General features: G+C 49.5%; 1 protein-coding gene across 3 annotated transcripts in view; it reads left to right on the top strand.

Annotated features, from left to right (window-relative positions):
• Positions 1 to 16,789, top strand: part of Il16 (interleukin 16) — a 95,028-nt gene extending 78,239 nt beyond the window's left edge. For all 3 annotated transcript variants that reach the window (XM_052714873.1, XM_052714872.1, XM_052714875.1), the window contains 7 exons: positions 4,326 to 4,470; positions 6,727 to 7,825; positions 8,508 to 8,676; positions 10,652 to 10,753; positions 12,894 to 13,152; positions 13,466 to 13,588; positions 16,308 to 16,789. In XM_052714873.1, the coding sequence (XP_052570833.1) occupies positions 4,326 to 4,470; positions 6,727 to 7,825; positions 8,508 to 8,676; positions 10,652 to 10,753; positions 12,894 to 13,152; positions 13,466 to 13,588; positions 16,308 to 16,495 (2,085 nt within the window). In that variant the 3' untranslated portion in view covers positions 16,496 to 16,789. The remainder of the gene's footprint in view (positions 1 to 4,325; positions 4,471 to 6,726; positions 7,826 to 8,507; positions 8,677 to 10,651; positions 10,754 to 12,893; positions 13,153 to 13,465; positions 13,589 to 16,307) is intronic.
• The last annotated feature ends 276 nt before the right edge of the window (positions 16,790 to 17,065 follow it).

Below are 17,065 nucleotides of genomic sequence, written 5' to 3' on the forward strand. Positions count from 1 at the left end.
ATGCAGGAAAGGAGAACACCTGCCCTGATGACGGCCTTGGGCTGCCTGATTGGGTGGGGCCCTGTGTAGGGCTGGGAGCATTGCCAAGTTAGGCAGCCGTGGGAGGAAACAGGTTTTCTGCAGAGAAGGGCAGGCAAGGAGCCAAGGTGTTAAAGATAGCACATAGACACATATAAACACACATGCGTGAGCTCTCGTGCACACACACACACACACACACACACACACACACACACACACACACACCGCTTCCTCAGATTCAGCATCCCACATCTTGAGCAATTCGCCCTACCCTGCCTTTGGCTTCCTTCCCTGTCCTTACCAGCAACCCGGTCCTCAGTAACACAAAGGCCATTCTGTGGCTGCTCTTTCTGTCCTCTCTGAACATCTCCCACGGCCAGCAGACCCTTCTGTGACTTATTCACACAATCAACAGAGCATTGTTGTGAAGAGACATCACAAAGACAGGATCCTAGGCTGACAGAAAACAGGAAGCAACTGACTTTATGCACCATTCTTAACAAATACATCCTTGGCCACTCCTGCGCCTTTCCGAATGGATCTTACTGCCTGCGATTCCATGTTCAATTCCTCTTACCCTCTCTCCATTTCCTCCCTCTCTCTCTTCTTCTTTTCCTCCTACATTCATCTCTTATTCCTCTCTGTCGTCTTTTTCTCTCTAGGGTCCTAATACCCTTCTCAAGCCGGTATATATGACAGTCTGTGCATGTTTCCCATTTAATGTAACTTAAGGCAATCCAGTTTCCTCTACCAAAAGGACCTTCAAGGTATTTCCCACGGGGCTGGAGAGATGACGCAAGAGCTGCTTTTCTAAAGGATCCACGCTCCATTCCCAGCACCTACATGGTAGCTAATAATTCCCTCTGGTTCTCGGGGGATCTGATGCCTCCTTCTGGCATCTGTGGGCACCGCACCCACACTGTCTCAAAATACCACTCACACTGAAGAAAACTACTTTGTCTTCTTTGCTGAATCCCTGACCCTCACCCTCTTGTCTTCTTTCCTCCCCTCCCTCTCATTCACAAAGCACTGAGCCAGAAAACACTTGCCTGAGAAAATTTTGTTTAGAAGTCAAAATAATTTTAGGATTAATTTTAAAGACTTCTTCCAGAGAGAATGCAACACCAGAAGTGTTGATTAAAAGATAAAACATGGAGGTCTAGGAAATAGCTCATTGATAAAAGGCCTGCAGTGAAGCATAAGGGCCTGAGCAAAGTCCCAGAACCCACGTCAGAAACAGCAGCAGCAAGCCAGCGTGGGGAGGCAGAGGCAGGCAGATCTCTGGTGCTCACTGCCAGTCAGTCTAGCCTATTCAGGGCACTCCAGACCAGGGAGAGACTTTCTCAAAAACAGACAGACAGCTCCTGAGGACACCTGAAGTTGTCCCTCTGGCCTCCACACCCATATACACACAGGCACAAGCACACATACATGTAAGTACCTACTTGTATGTATACTTACGTGTATGTATGTACACACATAGGAAAGGAAGGGAGGGAAGGAGGGAGAGAGGGAAGGAGGGAGGGAGGGAGGGAGGGACAGAGAGACAAAGAGACAGAGAGAGGAGAAATGGATTTACATAAAATGGCACACTTCTCAACTCTAAAGAAAAATTAAATTAAAAATTTCAGGAAATTATTTTTCAGAAAAATGGATGGGCTTAGAATGTATAGTATTAAGTGAGGTCGTACAGTCTCAGAAATAAACCAGGTGTTCATCTGAGAATAAATGGTATCTAGCCAATAGTATGTGTGTACATGTAAACAAATGTACACATGGGTGCAGTCTAACATGAAGAAAGAACAAGAAAACGTGGACCCAAGGGCCTGAGGAAGGGCTGAGTGCAGGTGATGGAAAGGAGTTGTGAAGGAGGATGGAAAGACAATTATTTTTCCAGTGATCATTTGATCATAGAATTTTTTTTGCCTTTGGTGGCAGATAAGTACAGAAAATATATATGATACTGAAAGTGTGAAATTTAACGTGAAGCTTCACAACTTCCATTTCAAAGTCCAATTCTAACTGTATATAAGTTCATTAAATTGTATAGACTGTGGGTCTGGTTAATTTTGGTGTGAGAAATTTTTATTTATTTGTAAGGTTTTTTTTAAAATAAGAAATTTTTAAAAAGGAAAGTAAGACATACAGCCTTTGTCTTAGTTACTTTTCTATTGTTGTGAAGAGATACCATGACCAAGGTAGCTTATAGAAGAATTTATTAGGCTTATGGTGCCAGAGGTTAGAGTTCATGACCATGCAGGCATGGTGCCTGAGCAGTAGCTGAGTGCTTACATGTTGAGACTACAATGGAGGGGAGAGAGAGAGAGAGAGAGAGAGAGAGAGAGAGAGAGAGAGAGAGAACTGGAATGGTATAAACTTTTGAGACCTCAAAGCCCACACACACCTCACCAACAAGGCCACACCTCCTAATCCTGCCCAGCAGTTCCACCAACTGGGGACCAAGCATTTAAATATAGAGCCTGTGAGGGCCATTCTCATTCAAACCACCACAGACATACATCAGAGTCTTTTCCAAGATGACTTGCTGGCATTGGCTATGTCTGTCTGTAAAAGCACCCAACAGTCTGTGGATATAGATGGCTGTCACCTCACAGAGCCCCTAACAGTGTACAGTGTGTTTTCCTGTGTGGTGAACATCTTGGAGAAGACCGGATGTTATGACTGGTTTACTGTTAAATGCTAATGGAACTAGTTCAGGAGGGCCTCCTTGGATGCTCTGACCCTCAGCAATTCAGAACACTCTCTTAAGTCTCCACCCTAGAGCAGGGACCTTGGGCTGGCCAATGACTGTGACCACTTTCCAATTGTTCCAGTTCTTTCTTTCCCAAAGAATGTTTGTGGACAGCATAGACGCTAAGTCTGAGACCCTGGGCATTTGACATGTCTTTTTTCAATCCTAAATGAGACAAGTGCCCCTGCCACTGTCCTTCCTCTGGAAGAAGGCCTATAGCCTTCTCACCTGGCCCATGGTGACCTGAGTCCTGAATGAACAGGGCTTGGGAGCCACCCCAGCACAGAAAACTGTTTCTCTTCCGTACAAACCTGTGTCAGAAGCATCATTTAGATGGGTCCTGGCATTGCCTTTTCTTCTAGAGGGCACTGTGCTTGCTACCATGCTTGGTTGCCTGGGAAAGTCTCAGTTTTGTTCCAGAAGCAGATGCAAAATGTTTCCCTAGCAAGCCTTCTGTGCTACCCAGATCCAACGTACCCTCGGCTGTGGCTGCCTCTGGACCCTGAATCTCATGCAGGCTTTATGATAGCTCTACCTAACTAGTAGATGGCTACTTGGTACCTGGTCCAGCTCCTCCCAAGGTTGTTTTAAGGAGGATCCTGCGGAAGCAGCCTTCTCCATGGAGAAAACATTCTGCAATAGCTTGGTGGTGTCATTCATCCCAAGTGCTGCAGAGGGGAGCCAGAACACGGTGCTGATTGAGTACTAATTACCCTGGGAATCTCAGCGTGGAGCTCAGTTGATAGAGTGCTTTCCTCGTAAGCCTGGGTTTGACCTCCAACACCATATAGAGCCAGTGTGATGGTGCAGGCCTTGAGTCCATGCACTTGGGGCATGGGTGCAGGAGCATTGGGTCATCCTTGACTACACAGGGAGCTCGAGGTTAGTTTAGGATATGTAAGACCTTGCCTCAAACAAAAGAAAACAAAGTTGGAACTGGCAAGAAGGCCCAGTGGGTAAAGGTGCTTGTCACCAAGCCTGATGACCTGAGTTCAGTCCTCGGGACCCACGTGATAGAAGGAGAGAAGTGATTCCCACACATTGTCTTCTGATCTTCATGTGTGTGCCGTGAACACAATAAATAAACAAATAAACAATGTCATTTTAAACACTTAAAACCAATGAGGGAAGCAACTGACATGCTTTTCTCTTGAGGGCTCCTAAGAGAGGTCTCTTTGGCCCCTGCCTAGGTAGTTGACCAATATTCTGTTGTAAGCAAAGTAGTGCCAGGCTTTTTCTTATCCCCACCTCTTGTGTCCATCACAGACAGCCAGTAACTTCCCATGTCTATGATGCATGCCCACATCGGGCACAGCAGGTTGTTGGAAGGCTAGGGATACCCGGAGCATCTAAGAGGGGTTAACTGTGCGGCAGCAACAGCCCAGTGTTACGGGGGAAGGAACCTTTCCCCATGGCTGCTGTGGGAGTCATGTGGGGGACAGCTCTAGAGGTGTCTCAATATTCATGTTCAAGTCCTAACCAAAGAGTGCCTTGCCTTCTCACAGCTGGAGACTACCGTTTTGACAGCTCTGGCTTCCTGTTTACACCACAGGAAACCAGAGAGCTGCTGCCTCTGCTGCCACAGGAAGACACTGCAGGGAAAAGCCCTTGCACCGCTGCCTGCTGCCCAGGACCTGCAGTCAGCACACCGACTTCGTCCTCCACAGAGGGAGAGCCAAGGAGGAGTGCCAGTCCAGGTGAGCCACCATGGGGATCTTCCAGAAGGAAGGTCTTTCTGGAGAAAGTGCCACGGATCAAGTAGGAGCTGGAGTCTGGTCTGAGATCAGTGCCTTGCATGGGTACAGCAGACACAGGCAGTGGCCGGGGTTGATGGACAGGGAGGCTTCCGGGATGTTGGGGCAGGAGGACAGGGGAAGTGCTCTTCGGAGAGATAAGCTTCCTGGTTGAAGCAGCAATTCCAGGGAGATGATGGTGTGGATGCAGGCCATTCTTGAGGGTCTACATGGAAAGATGTCCAACCCAGCTACCCCGAGCAGCTGCATTATATGGGTGTCAGCAAGACAGCATACTTGATTCATTTATGCTTAAATCTGAGAGCGCAGTGTGGGAAAAGCATGATCAGTGCTTGCTGATGGTCTGAACCACATCCGGGAGGTGGATAGCCACGGGAAGTCCAAGTGGTACACCTGCCAATACAAGGCCATAGCCTGAGTGTTTATTGGCTTACTAGAAAGAACAGAGGACCCTGGGTTCACCCTTCATTAACTGTGATTCTGGGCAATTTCCTTTGCCTTTGTGGGCTCCTTCACCGGTCAGCAAGTATTAAAGACCACACGGAATCCCGATATGTGACTCACTGCAGCTAGCATACAGTAGGTGTATCGTAGCATACAGTGACTGGTAGGTGTGTGAGGCTGTGTTTGGTGCCAGGGGTGAGGGAGGAAGGGATGCTCCAGATGGTTTCCTGCCCCGAGGAGCTCCCAGTGTGGCAGGGGAGTAAGTAAATAGGGAGGCTACAAACCATATTCTCTAAGCACATGAAGGCCTCTGGAGAGTCAAGGACAATATGAGTGAAATGATCTCACCCAGAGAGGTGGCCCACCAGGGAGACTCCACCTCCCTCCCCTCCCTTCCCTTGGTCATCCTAATTGAGGACACACCCTAGCTTGCAGAGGACTTCCCTGTAGAACTTTGGACTCCTAATTCTTACCATCCCAGCCCTTATAGCTGGACAATTTATAAACGCAGAAACAGCCTAACGGCCAGACTTACTTGCTAAAGTCCTGGAGTCTCTAGTACCCACGCAGGCCTTCACAATCACGCATGGCTCTTCTTTGGTGTCATCAGAGTTCAGGGCTCTGCTTCCCTTGAGGCTGGGCACTGTGGTAAGAGATGGGAGGAAACAGTGTTCCTCAAATGAGGGCGCACCCTCATATGAAGACTCTCCCTGGAACATGCACCCCAAGCGGCCTAGTCTTCCGCGGAGAAGGATGAGGCATGGGAAACACAGAAGACTGACAGTGGCATCCCTCTTGATGCCAACCTCCCCTGTCCCTAGGGAAGGGAGTCGAGTGCAGAGTCTCCCCCGCCCATGCAGGTAGATGTCACTTTAATGTTATCTTATTCTGAGAAAGCTTTTGCCATGCTGCCCCTTGGACACGGCAGCCTGAGGACATCATGGGCATAAAGTGGATGATACAGTGAAATATCTTGTGGGGCTTTCTACATTCCGAATGCCCAGACTATAGCCCAGATATACCACCTCAGAAGTGAGAAAGGGACCCTTCAGATTCCAGTGTATAGTCACAATTCAAAATCAATGACACATAGCTTGTCTCTACCTGCAACAGTTTCATCAATTTTTTTGACTGAGAAAAACCCATTTCCCAAGCAAGCTGGTCAACGACCTGCATGTGGGCAGAGTATCACACTCACGTGACTTCATGGCTTCGGGTGGGCACATGGGTATGCAATATGCCTTTGAAATGAGAGAGCCTCAGCAAGCTGTACACACCCCACTGGTAGGCACACTCATTCTTCTTGCTTTTGAATGACATGGAGAGTCCCAATCAAATATGTGGACCAACATGAGATGTGGGGAGTGAAACACAAGAATTGCTCTCACTTCACACTTCTCGTAAGTTTCCTGTGTGACTGCTTTAGACCGTGGAGAGGACATTTGAGTGGTCGGTGAGGCGACATGGGGTCTGGTCTGACTCTGACAGCCCTGGCCCCTCATCCATCTAGAGTCCTCTCTTGTCAAACGACAGAGCAGGTTATTTCCCGAGCACACATCTACGAGGTAGAAGGTACTCTCCTCCGGTTCCTCAGTTCTGCCTGCTGGCACCCCAGTTGGGTGGCAGCCCTTGGAGCTTGTCCCCAGCGTGTTCATTGTTTCTGCTCCAGAGCCCTTCAACAGTGTAACTTGAATTTAGAAAGAAAATCCCCAATGAGGTGTCATGCTCAGGTCTGGCTCTGTTTCTGCCCGCCAGCGTCACCAGGAAAACACCCACTGCTGAAGAGGCAGGCGCGGATGGACTATAGCTTTGATACCACCACTGAAGACCCTTGGGTTAGAATTTCCGACTGCATCAAAAACTTATTTAGCCCTATCATGAGCGAGAACCACAGCCACATGCCACTACAGCCCAATGCCAGCCTGGGTGAAGAGGATGGGACGCAGAGCCACCCAGAGGGGGTCCTGTCAAAAGTGGACACGGCCAATGGTGCTCCCAGAGTTCACAAGCCAGCAGATGGCTGCACTGTGAAGAAAGGGCCCCCAGTGGCCCCCAAGCCAGCTTGGTTTCGTCAGAGCCTGAAAGGTCTGAGAAATCGTGTCCCAGACTCCAGAAGACCCTCGGAAGTAGCCTCAGCCTCTCAGTCAGCCCCTGTTTCCAGGGAGCCATCAGGGCCACACTCACACGCCTCCTCCTCCTCCTCCTCCTCCTCCTCCATCAGGCAGAGAATCAGCTCCTTTGAAAACTTTGGCTCCTCACAACTGCCAGAGAGAGGAGTCCAGAGACTGAGCCTGCAGCCCAGCTCCGGGGAGACCACCAAACTTCCAGGAAAACAGGACGGAGGACGGTTTTCTGGTCTCCTGGGGCGAGGGGCTACAGTCTCTGTTAAGCACAGGCAGGTGGAAACAGAGCCCAGAGCCACAGGCCTTCCTAACACCTCGGAGGTCAGGGACCCAGATATGTCTGAGTCCCCACCCCCGGGTCAGCGACCCAGCCCAAAAGCTCTCTCCCCGGACCCTCTCCTGAGACTTCTGACGACACAGACTGAGGACACTCAAGGCCCAGGCCTCAAGATGCCAAGTCAGCGGGCCCGGAGCTTCCCCCTGACCCGGACCCAGTCCTGCGAGACCAAGCTGCTGGATGAAAAGGCCAGTAAGCTTTACTCCATCAGTAGCCAGTTATCATCAGCTGTCATGAAATCCCTGCTGTGCCTTCCGTCTTCAGTCTCCTGTGGCCAGATCACCTGTGTCCCCAGGGAAAGGGTTTCTCCAAAGCTGCCTCCCAACAACAACAACAACACAGCTACAGAAGGTCTTGGTGAAGCCGTTGCCTCGGACACAGGGTTCTCCCTCAAGTGAGTGTGTGCACCCTGCTTCCTCTCCACTGTCCCCATCCTTCTTTTTATGTTATATAGCAGTTAAACGTTTCTCAGTTACACCAGTCAAAAAAAATCATCTCACCTCATGTCAGTGTGTGTACCGATGTGCACTGTAGCTCTGTCTTCCATGTTAAGGAGTAGTTTACACACACCTGACCTCAGCTGGGATAGGAAGTGGGGGGACCGACCAGGCCCCTAGGAAACTGCCCACAAACACACACAAGGCTGATGCACACTGAAAGGTCCACTCTCAACTTAAGGAGCTGTGGGTGAGGCTAGGAGATGCTCTCCAACAAGGATCCATTTTGCTTTTCACTTGGGCCCAGGACCTAGACAGGGAGTATGGACGTTTAGTCCTGTTTCCCTCCAGGCCTTACTCTGGCCATGAGCAGAGTCCTGTCCTGTGCACTCTCTTTAGCTGGAACTCGGGGGTGGATGAGACCTGCTTCACAGATGTGTGGCTTACTAGGGGGATCTGAGGCCTTCTCCTGCAGGCCTGGGTCTGGGTCTATCCCTCTTGAATCAGCTGTGATGTATTTATTGTTCATGCTGCAGAGAAAGGATATATTACATCAAACAATAGAGTTCCCAAAGCACTGCGCCCCTTGCAGGATGGAGTAATTCAAGAATCACACTGTGTTATCTCTGTTTGTGAAAGCCTTTCAGAGCTCAGAGAATATTCAGAAGGCCTCGCCAACCCCGGGGAAACTGAGGACAGGGACCACTGTTCTTCTCAGCCAGGCCAGTCAGTCATCTCCCTGCTGAGCTCAGAAGAACTGAAAAAGCTCATCGAGGAAGTGAGAGTTCTAGACGAGGCGACATTGAAGGTGGGTTTCCTGTGTGCACATCTGCAGTGACAAGAACTCCCTGTGGGCTGTTGTGGTCACCTCAGCTGGGCCAGGGAGAAGTAGCTAAAGAAGCTCAAGGCTTGTCATGGTGCTGGCATCAGATCCAGGTTTTGTCCTGTCTGTGTTAGAGGGACAACCTGTGACACAAGACACAAGCAAGTGTCAAGACCTGACCTTAGCTGGCATGGGAAGTGTGTGTGTGTGTGTGTGTGTGTGTGTGTGTGTGTGTGTGTTTGGAGGTAGAGGGGAAATGTGACCAGGTCCCTTGTCCTGGCATCTTTTTTACCATTTTATGAATGAGAAGAGAGGTTCGTGATCACAGAGCCAGGGTGCTCTGTCTCTGAGCTCAAGTCCAGGGCTGTGCCAACATGCCATGGGCTGCTGACCTGGCATCAGAGTCCAGAGAGAAGCGTCATGGCATAGCACTGCCAGCGGGAAATAGCATAGGTAAGGTAAGCTCTCGCCTCGAGGCTTTCATTGTTTCCACTGCACACTTCAAGGCGAGCTCAGGAGGGCCTCCGCACCTAGCCACGTCATTCTGAACCCCCCCCCCCCCCCCCCCGCCCCCGTAGGTGCTGAACACAGTTGATGGTGTGTAGAGAGGAAGTGGCCCAGCCAGAGCTGGAGCCAGCAGTCAGGAGCGGGGCTCATGGCTCTCACTCTCTGCAAGCTTGTGAGGGCCCATACCCATCCCTGCACTGAGATCCTGCAGATTGGGAAGGGAGGACTCTCCTTTGCTATTGGAAGAGTCATGGCTGCCCTTCTGAGATCAAGGGTGCAGTTAAGACCGGTGGTTCCGAGATGCCTCTGGGCGGTGCTTTCTCCTCTGTGGTTCTCACCAATCACTTGTAGCCTGCATGAGCCACCCGTCCCCGGAGCCTGGTGTAATGCAAATAATATGCTGGAAGTAAAACTTCACCTTCAGAGCTGACTAAGTGTTAGCAGAAGACTTTATTTATTTATTTCTAGCATGGCAGGCACCCACAGGACCAAGAAATAAAGCCTGCAAATAATCCCAAAGGTGTGCGACAGTGTGGGTCAACGAGGCTTTTACACTTAGGTTACTCCTCTGTCCTGGGGACTCCCCATTAAAAGACGGCAGAAAACCTGCAAGTCAGGGGCTCCGGTAGGTTTGCCAGGTTTTTCTTTCCTAATACCATGTACAAACTAGTGGCCCAGGAACCATGGCCTTGAGACTAACTTTTACTTGATATTTTAAAGTTATCATATTCCAGAGGTCGTAAGTCCTGAGATTGCTGACTGTTTTGTTTAAAGGGAATAAGCCAGTAGCACTGGATCTGCCTCCCTTCGAATTAGATGTGATTGGCTCTCCCTCTGTGCCTGTCACTCATGCCCATGTCTGTCACCTTTATGGTTCTTGTGGGCACTGGAGCGCCAGGTTCCAGCTCTAGACTAGAATGGGATTCCCTGCTTTTGGAGAGTGCCATAAGGCTGTCCTGGCTCCTAACTGGAAGTTTCTGTTTGTGCCTGTGTGTGTGTGTACATATGTGTACATGCATGTATGATGGAGCGTGATGTCAGCTGGGCCCCTTCCTGCTGCTGTGCCTGTGGGAGAAGAAGCAGCTAGCAATTGTGAACCAGCACTGGCCTCTGAGAATCTGCCTACCATCTGCCCTTGTCCCAAATGTCACGGTAAAGCAGCATCTTCCAGCCTGGATGGATCTCTAGCTGACTTAGCGATATGCAGCCAGTCTGTGGGAGTTGGGTGTGGATGGGTACGAGAGTGAAAAGGCTGGGCTTGCTGCTTTACATACATTCGCTTCCCCTCCTCAGCTTCCTGTAATTCCTGTGGGATGAAACTGAAGTCTGAGGAGGTGGCAGTCCTGGCCCAGCTGGTGTTTAATAAAACAAACCGGCATGGTGTTGAAGCGTGTGTTAAATTGTTCACGCTGCGGCAGTACAGTGTTGTGAATGTATGTATTTTCATCCACAGCAATTAGACAGCATTCACGTCACCATCTTACACAAGGAAGAAGGCGCTGGCCTTGGGTTCAGCTTGGCAGGAGGGGCGGATCTGGAAAACAAGGTGATCACGGTGAGTGGCCCAGGAATCGGCATGCCAGAGCCAGAGTGGGTTGCTGGGGGTGAGAAGACTTGCCTGGAAAGGGTCTTGTGCTGGGAAACACCAGACCACTGGGCAGGGTAAGAACAGGGCTTTTAAAGGAAAGTCATTGGGACCGTTCTTCTCAAGAGGCACAGTGTGGGCTCCTGTCTGATGCAGATTTAACTCTTTGACATTATATCCCTTTCAATGAAGAAGGTCTCTGTGCACCCTAAACAGCCCCAGTACACACACACACACACACACACACACACACACACACACACACACAAAACCAAACACTAAAGACATGTGGAGCATAAAAATATACTGTGTGTATGTGTAAGTATATGTGCATACATGCACACATGTGTATGCATGCATATGTTCTACACCAGAACATCTGAATGGAAAGTTTGCATGGTTTAAAGCCCTAATACTTATATTTTTGAAAATATGTGGAGGATACATTAAAAATGGAGACCAGAATCAGGGAGATATCTCAGTTAACAAATCACTTGCCTTGCAAGCATGGGAAGCTTGGCTTGATTCCCAGAACTCATGTTAAAGGAAAGGTGGGAACAGAGGTGCATTTCTAATTCCAGAGCTGGGGAAGCTAAGACAAGCAGATTCCCAGCTGCTCAGGCAGCCTAGGCTACTCAGTGAATTCCAGGCTACTGATAGACCCTGTCTTAAAAAAACAAAGGGAATGATGCCTAAGGTGTGACAGCTGAGGTTGTCCTGTGGTCTCTACATGTATGTGCACACATACGCTGCTGCAAACACATACAAATGTGCATACACGTGTGTGTGTGCATATGCACACATGAATTGGGGCCAACTTTATCACATAATTTCCTTTGGAAATGTAGATTGTGATGGTCACTAGGATTTAAATAGGTACCACTTATAGCCACAGAGCATTTTAAAAATTTTCTGGACTAGGACTGTAGACTTTTCCATACCATGTAAAAAGGAGCCCATGGAAGGCAAATCCTTGCAAAGGAAGGGGCCACCCTGCTTTCATCCACTTATGGAAGGCGAATGTTCAAGTTGACAGTTGTGAAGATGACCTGTTGGGTGGCTGAGCTCAGTGGGATCCAGCCGAAGGGTGGAGTGATTCCTGTGCTGTGCACAGGCCACACACACCACAGTGTTCACCCAGGCTGCAGAGCCTGTGGCCAGCCTCCTGTTTTGTGGGACCTAAAGTCTGGAACAGCATGGGGAGAGCAGCAGGTCTGCATTCTAGGCATCTTTCCCTGTGGACCCGCAGTCAATCCTGGTCTTGTTGATCTGACCAGCATGTCCTCACCCACAAGTTCAAGTCACCAGTTGCCATTCTCAGACCCCCTAACTTCATGATCCAGGCTGTGTGGCATGGATCTGGGACTCAAACTCAGGCCTCTGGGTGTGGTGGAAAGGACCTTTACCCACTGAGCCGTCTTTCTTTCTGGCCGTAAGATAGGTTTTTATTTTTTCCTGCATATCATGCAGAAAGAGGAAAGGGGCCAGATAAAGAATGACGATGTCTAGGCAGCCTAGGATAGTGCACCTCAAGTACTTCCTGTAGAAATGGGACCTGAGTGTATCTCCAGAAGGGATAAGCTCCCCTAAAATGTGTTTAGAGAGTTACCATGTTATTACATTGCTTACTCAGAGAACCGAGATGTAAACTGACATTGGAGGGTTGCTGGGATCTTTAAACAATGAACATTTTGGGAGATTTTGTTTAACCTGGTGTCTCCAAATTTCTTTGATCTTAGAAACCTGTTCTTATAAATACCCCTCCATAAGCCAGAGACCCAGTTTTTTGCCAGGAAAGCATTCTTAGAAATGTGATCTGGGGTAGATAAGGCAGAAGACGTTCTCTGGGAGTGGACGGGGCTGGAGTGATTAGTCAAGGGTATCGTGTGGGAAGAGTGCTGGGGACTCTCTGGCCATCCCCTTTGGTGGTTTCTGCCTCAACTAGAAGCTGGCCCGGGCCTGTTGCTCTGCCCTGAGATACAGTCAATCAATGTTGTCTTTGCCCTAACCTCCTCCGGGGTTGGTTGGATACCTGGCTTGTCCTCTGTCAGCACAAACGGGGATCTGATTTGGGTGGTATGTGGGTTGTGATTCCTTTTGGCTTCTTTAGGTCCACAGAGTGTTTCCAAATGGCCTGGCTTCCCAGGAAGGCACAATTCAAAAGGGCAATGAGGTCCTTTCCATCAATGGCAAATCTCTCAAGGGGGCTACCCACAATGATGCCCTGGCTATCCTCCGGCAAGCTCGGGACCCAAGGCAAGCTGTCATTGTCACCAGGAGAGCGACTGTGGAGGCCACTCACGACTTGAACTCCTCTACTGACTCTGCAGCATCAGCTTCAGCAGCCAGCAACATTTCTACGGAATCTAGTAAGTGTTCCCAGTGCAGTGGGATGGGGACTGGTGTGGGGAAAGGCCCCTCGTGAGCCACATACTGACTGCCTTTGGCCAATTAGATCCACCCTTGGTGGCACTGTGTGGGAATGTGTGACCCCCACACACCTTCCCAGCTTGCCTGGTGTGCTGCAGAGATGTGAGTCTGTGTTTCCGTGTGTGTGTGTGTGTGTGTGTGTGTGTGTGTGTGTGTGTGTGTGTGTGTGTTTAAACGGCTGGCATCAGCCTGGGCAGCTGGGCCTGGGAGAAGACCAGATCGCTGACCACGCCCATGTGCTTTCCCCTGCAGTGGAGGCCACTGTCTGCACAGTGACTCTGGAGAAGACCTCTGCAGGGCTGGGCTTCAGCCTGGAGGGAGGAAAGGGCTCCCTTCATGGAGACAAGCCTCTCACCATCAACAGGATTTTCAAAGGTGGGTCCCTTTTCCCTCTACATCCTCTCCAGTTGTGGGCATGCAGGAGGCACCTCAAACCCCAAACTCCGGAGACCCCTCTGGGCCACTGTGGATTCCCACGCCCTTTGAGTCACGTGTTGACCCCTGTGTGCTCAGTTCTGCTTTTCTGGCCTAGTGCCCTTGCTCAGCCATGCCCTTACTTCTCTTTTTGCTGGGTCCTCTCACGTGACTGAGCCCTGGGCTTGTGTAATGAGTCTTTTTCTGTCCCACCAGCCAACTCCCAAATAATGACACAGAGACTTACTATTAATTATGAAAGCTCGGCCTATTGCTTAGGCTTGTTCCTAACTAGCTCTTAAAACTTAAATTAACCAATTTATATAATCTATGTTCTATCACATGGCATTACCACTCTTCCATTATTATTATTTTTTTTTTTTTTTGGTTTTTTGATACAGGGTTTTTCTGTGTTGTTTTGGTGCCTGTCCTGGATCTCGCTCTGTAGACCAGGCTGGCCTCGAACTCACAGAGATCTGCCTGCCTCTTCCTCCCAAGTGCTGAGATTAAAGGCATGCGCCACCACTGCCCGGCTTCTGCTCTTCCATCTTGCATCTCTGTTTCCTCTCCATGTCTCCTGGTATCTCCCCTTGCCTCGATTATCTCCTCCTATTTCCTCACTCTGCCTGGAAGTCCCGCCTATACCTCCTGCCTAGCTATTGGCTGTTCACACAGTGTACAAATATCCCACAACAGGCTTTACTCAGCTTGGCAGGACCAGGGATAGAAAGAGGCAAGTAAGCCTCTGGCTTGAGGCACAGAGTTGAGGGGCACCAAAAGATGCATTGAGAAAGACCAATACTATTTCTGTGCAATGTACTTAGAAACAAACGTTAACCTTAAAAGTAAACAGCTGTGATAGCATTGAGGTGAAGGCAAGACACTCAGGAATTCAAGGTCATCCTTGCTACATAGCGACTAAAAGGTCAGCCTGGGTTATGTGAGTCTATCTCCACCCAACCAGCCAAACAATCCATGATGCATAAGATGGCAACATTTTTTAAAAGACACATTCATTCGTGTATTTTATGTACATGAGTGTTCCATCTCCATGTGTACCAGAAGAAGGAACCTGATCCCATTACAGATGGTTGTAAGCCACCATGTGGTTGCTGGGATTGAACTCAGGGCCTCTGAAAGAGCAGTCAAGTGCTCCTACCACTGAGTCATCTCTCCAGCCCCAGATGGGAGCATTTTGAGTAAAGCCAGAGGCTGGCAGTTGTCTCACAGCCTAGCTAGCTTTACTCTAGTCCTGGATTCATTGATTCTTGTGTTCATTTTTCATTGGATGTTTTCTTCATTATGAATCGGGCTGCCAGGCAATCTGACATGTGGATCAGCTGGATATGGATTTTCCTGAGAAAATTGTGAACACCTTGTTGCCACCATGTAAATCTGTCCTCAACTCCTTGTCACTTCTTAGGTGGAAGCCTTGGGCAAGGGAACAAGGGATGTGGAGGGAAAAAACATTGGTCAGATGCCAGGCTCTGGGTGTAGTCCACCCTAGAGGTTCCTTATCCACAAGAAGATGTAAAAAGTATTGGTGTGTGTCTGGGAGCTTTTAGAACTGGGATCTCAAAGGCATCCAATCCCTATTATCTGTCCTTTTGAGCCTTTATAGCTAGCAGATTTTAAGTTCTGCAGCATCGTGGAAACTGAGTGGGTAGACTGAGTCATGCATGGTAATTAAACCCAAGTTTCCATGTTAACTGCAGTTCTGGGAAAGATGCCTTTAGCTTTCAAGGAAACCAAACCTGAGAGACCTGGGTTCTAATGTTAATTTCGCCATGTACAGTGGCATGACCTTGGGCAAGTCACTTCACTATTCTGGGCTCATGTGTACACATGGGAATAAGCCTCCAGCCATGGGCAGGTGTGGTACCATGGGATGTGGATACTAGAGCCTGAAGGTCAGAGTTCAAGTCTAGACCCTACAACTGAGCCACTTTCAAGCTCTGAGTGAGGTTCTCCATCTTTGGTTTCCAGCCCTGTGAAAAGGGAATCTACTGGTGTGTACCCCCAGGGGATGCTGCCAGGAGTGCAGAGCACCAGCACAAGCCTGTTGGGCTTGCTCAATATCCCTCCCTGTATTTTCATTACTATTCTGTATTCTTACTCACTGTTGGTAAAGGCCGTGGTGTCAGATGAATGGGAAGGTTCCCTTCGGTGTGAGCAGTAAAAGATGTCATGGTTTCTGTATGCATCTTTGACTGAGTGGGTGCCATGCAGGGGTATGTTTTTCTGAGTAGACACAGAGCTCTTCCCAAGCCAACCAAGCCAGCAGCCCTTCGAAGATCACTTCAGGAATGTTTCACCAGCTCACACCCTTTCCGACCCACGGCTGGTAGTACTACCAGAAGAAGGGAGTCAATACAAAGTAGGATAGATAGGGGTTGTTAGGAAGGACCCAGAGCCCCAGGGGCTCTCTAGAAATTGTGGAAGTCTCTACCTGGGCTCTGGCTTGGGGCTGACTGCCATCTCTTCACTTGAAAACAGAGCTGAGTCTGGTGTCCAAGCTCTGAGCTACCACGCTGTGACGCAGCTCACTTTAGAACCACTGACAAGCTCCCAGAGGTGGGTGGCAATCCACATCGGAGCTGTCCTGGTTCCTCAGAAAGCACCTTTTATTTTTTCTGTTGCCTGCGAAGCCCAGGATCACCGGTCGTCTTCTTCTTCACAGGGACTGAACAGAGTGAGACAGTCCAGCCAGGAGATGAAATCTTGCAGCTTGCTGGCACTGCCGTGCAAGGTCTTTCTCGGTTTGAAGCTTGGAATGTCATCAAGGCATTGCCTGACGGACCTGTCACTGTAGTCATCAGAAGGAAAGGCCTCCAATGCCAGCAGATGACAGCTTCTGGAGACTCCTAAGACAGGATGCCGACGCTAAGACAAGGCAGGAGCATGAAGCTCCCGTCACTGCCAATTCTCAGGGTCTCTGCTACCCACCTCACCCAGGCTGGGGAAAGCCCGGGTGTGCTTCTGGTAGCTGCTGCTCAGGTTTGGACCTTCTGGGACACTGCCCATCAGGAGGGTTGTTCTAAATGTCAGGACAGAGTCACACAGAGGTGGCCGATACAAAGTGTGGAGTGTATGTACATAAACAGCTTAGTGATAATATTCTGGTGCCATAATAAAGTGGATGTGTTGCAGTTTGCTATGAAACCCATGGCCTGATTTGAACATCACCCAGGTACAATGAAAGCCGCCCCACGGCAGCAAGTTTTCTCTTAGGAATCTGCAGGATAGGCAGGTCTTGCAGGACAGCTCCTCTGGGCCCCATGAAGCATCATCGAGAGCAACTCAAGGCTGGGCTGGGGTCCTCTGAAGGGTCACTGCTTGTGCCTCTGGTTGCTGGTGCTGAGTGATGACTGAGAAGTCTCTTCATGGCCTGGGCTTCTGTACCACGAAGCCAGGCTGCCTGGTACACACACCACAGCC

This window comes from Peromyscus californicus, unplaced genomic scaffold, assembly GCF_007827085.1.
Source record: "Peromyscus californicus insignis strain IS unplaced genomic scaffold, ASM782708v3 Scaffold_4__1_contigs__length_199733344, whole genome shotgun sequence".
Taxonomy (NCBI): Eukaryota; Metazoa; Chordata; class Mammalia; order Rodentia; family Cricetidae; genus Peromyscus; species Peromyscus californicus.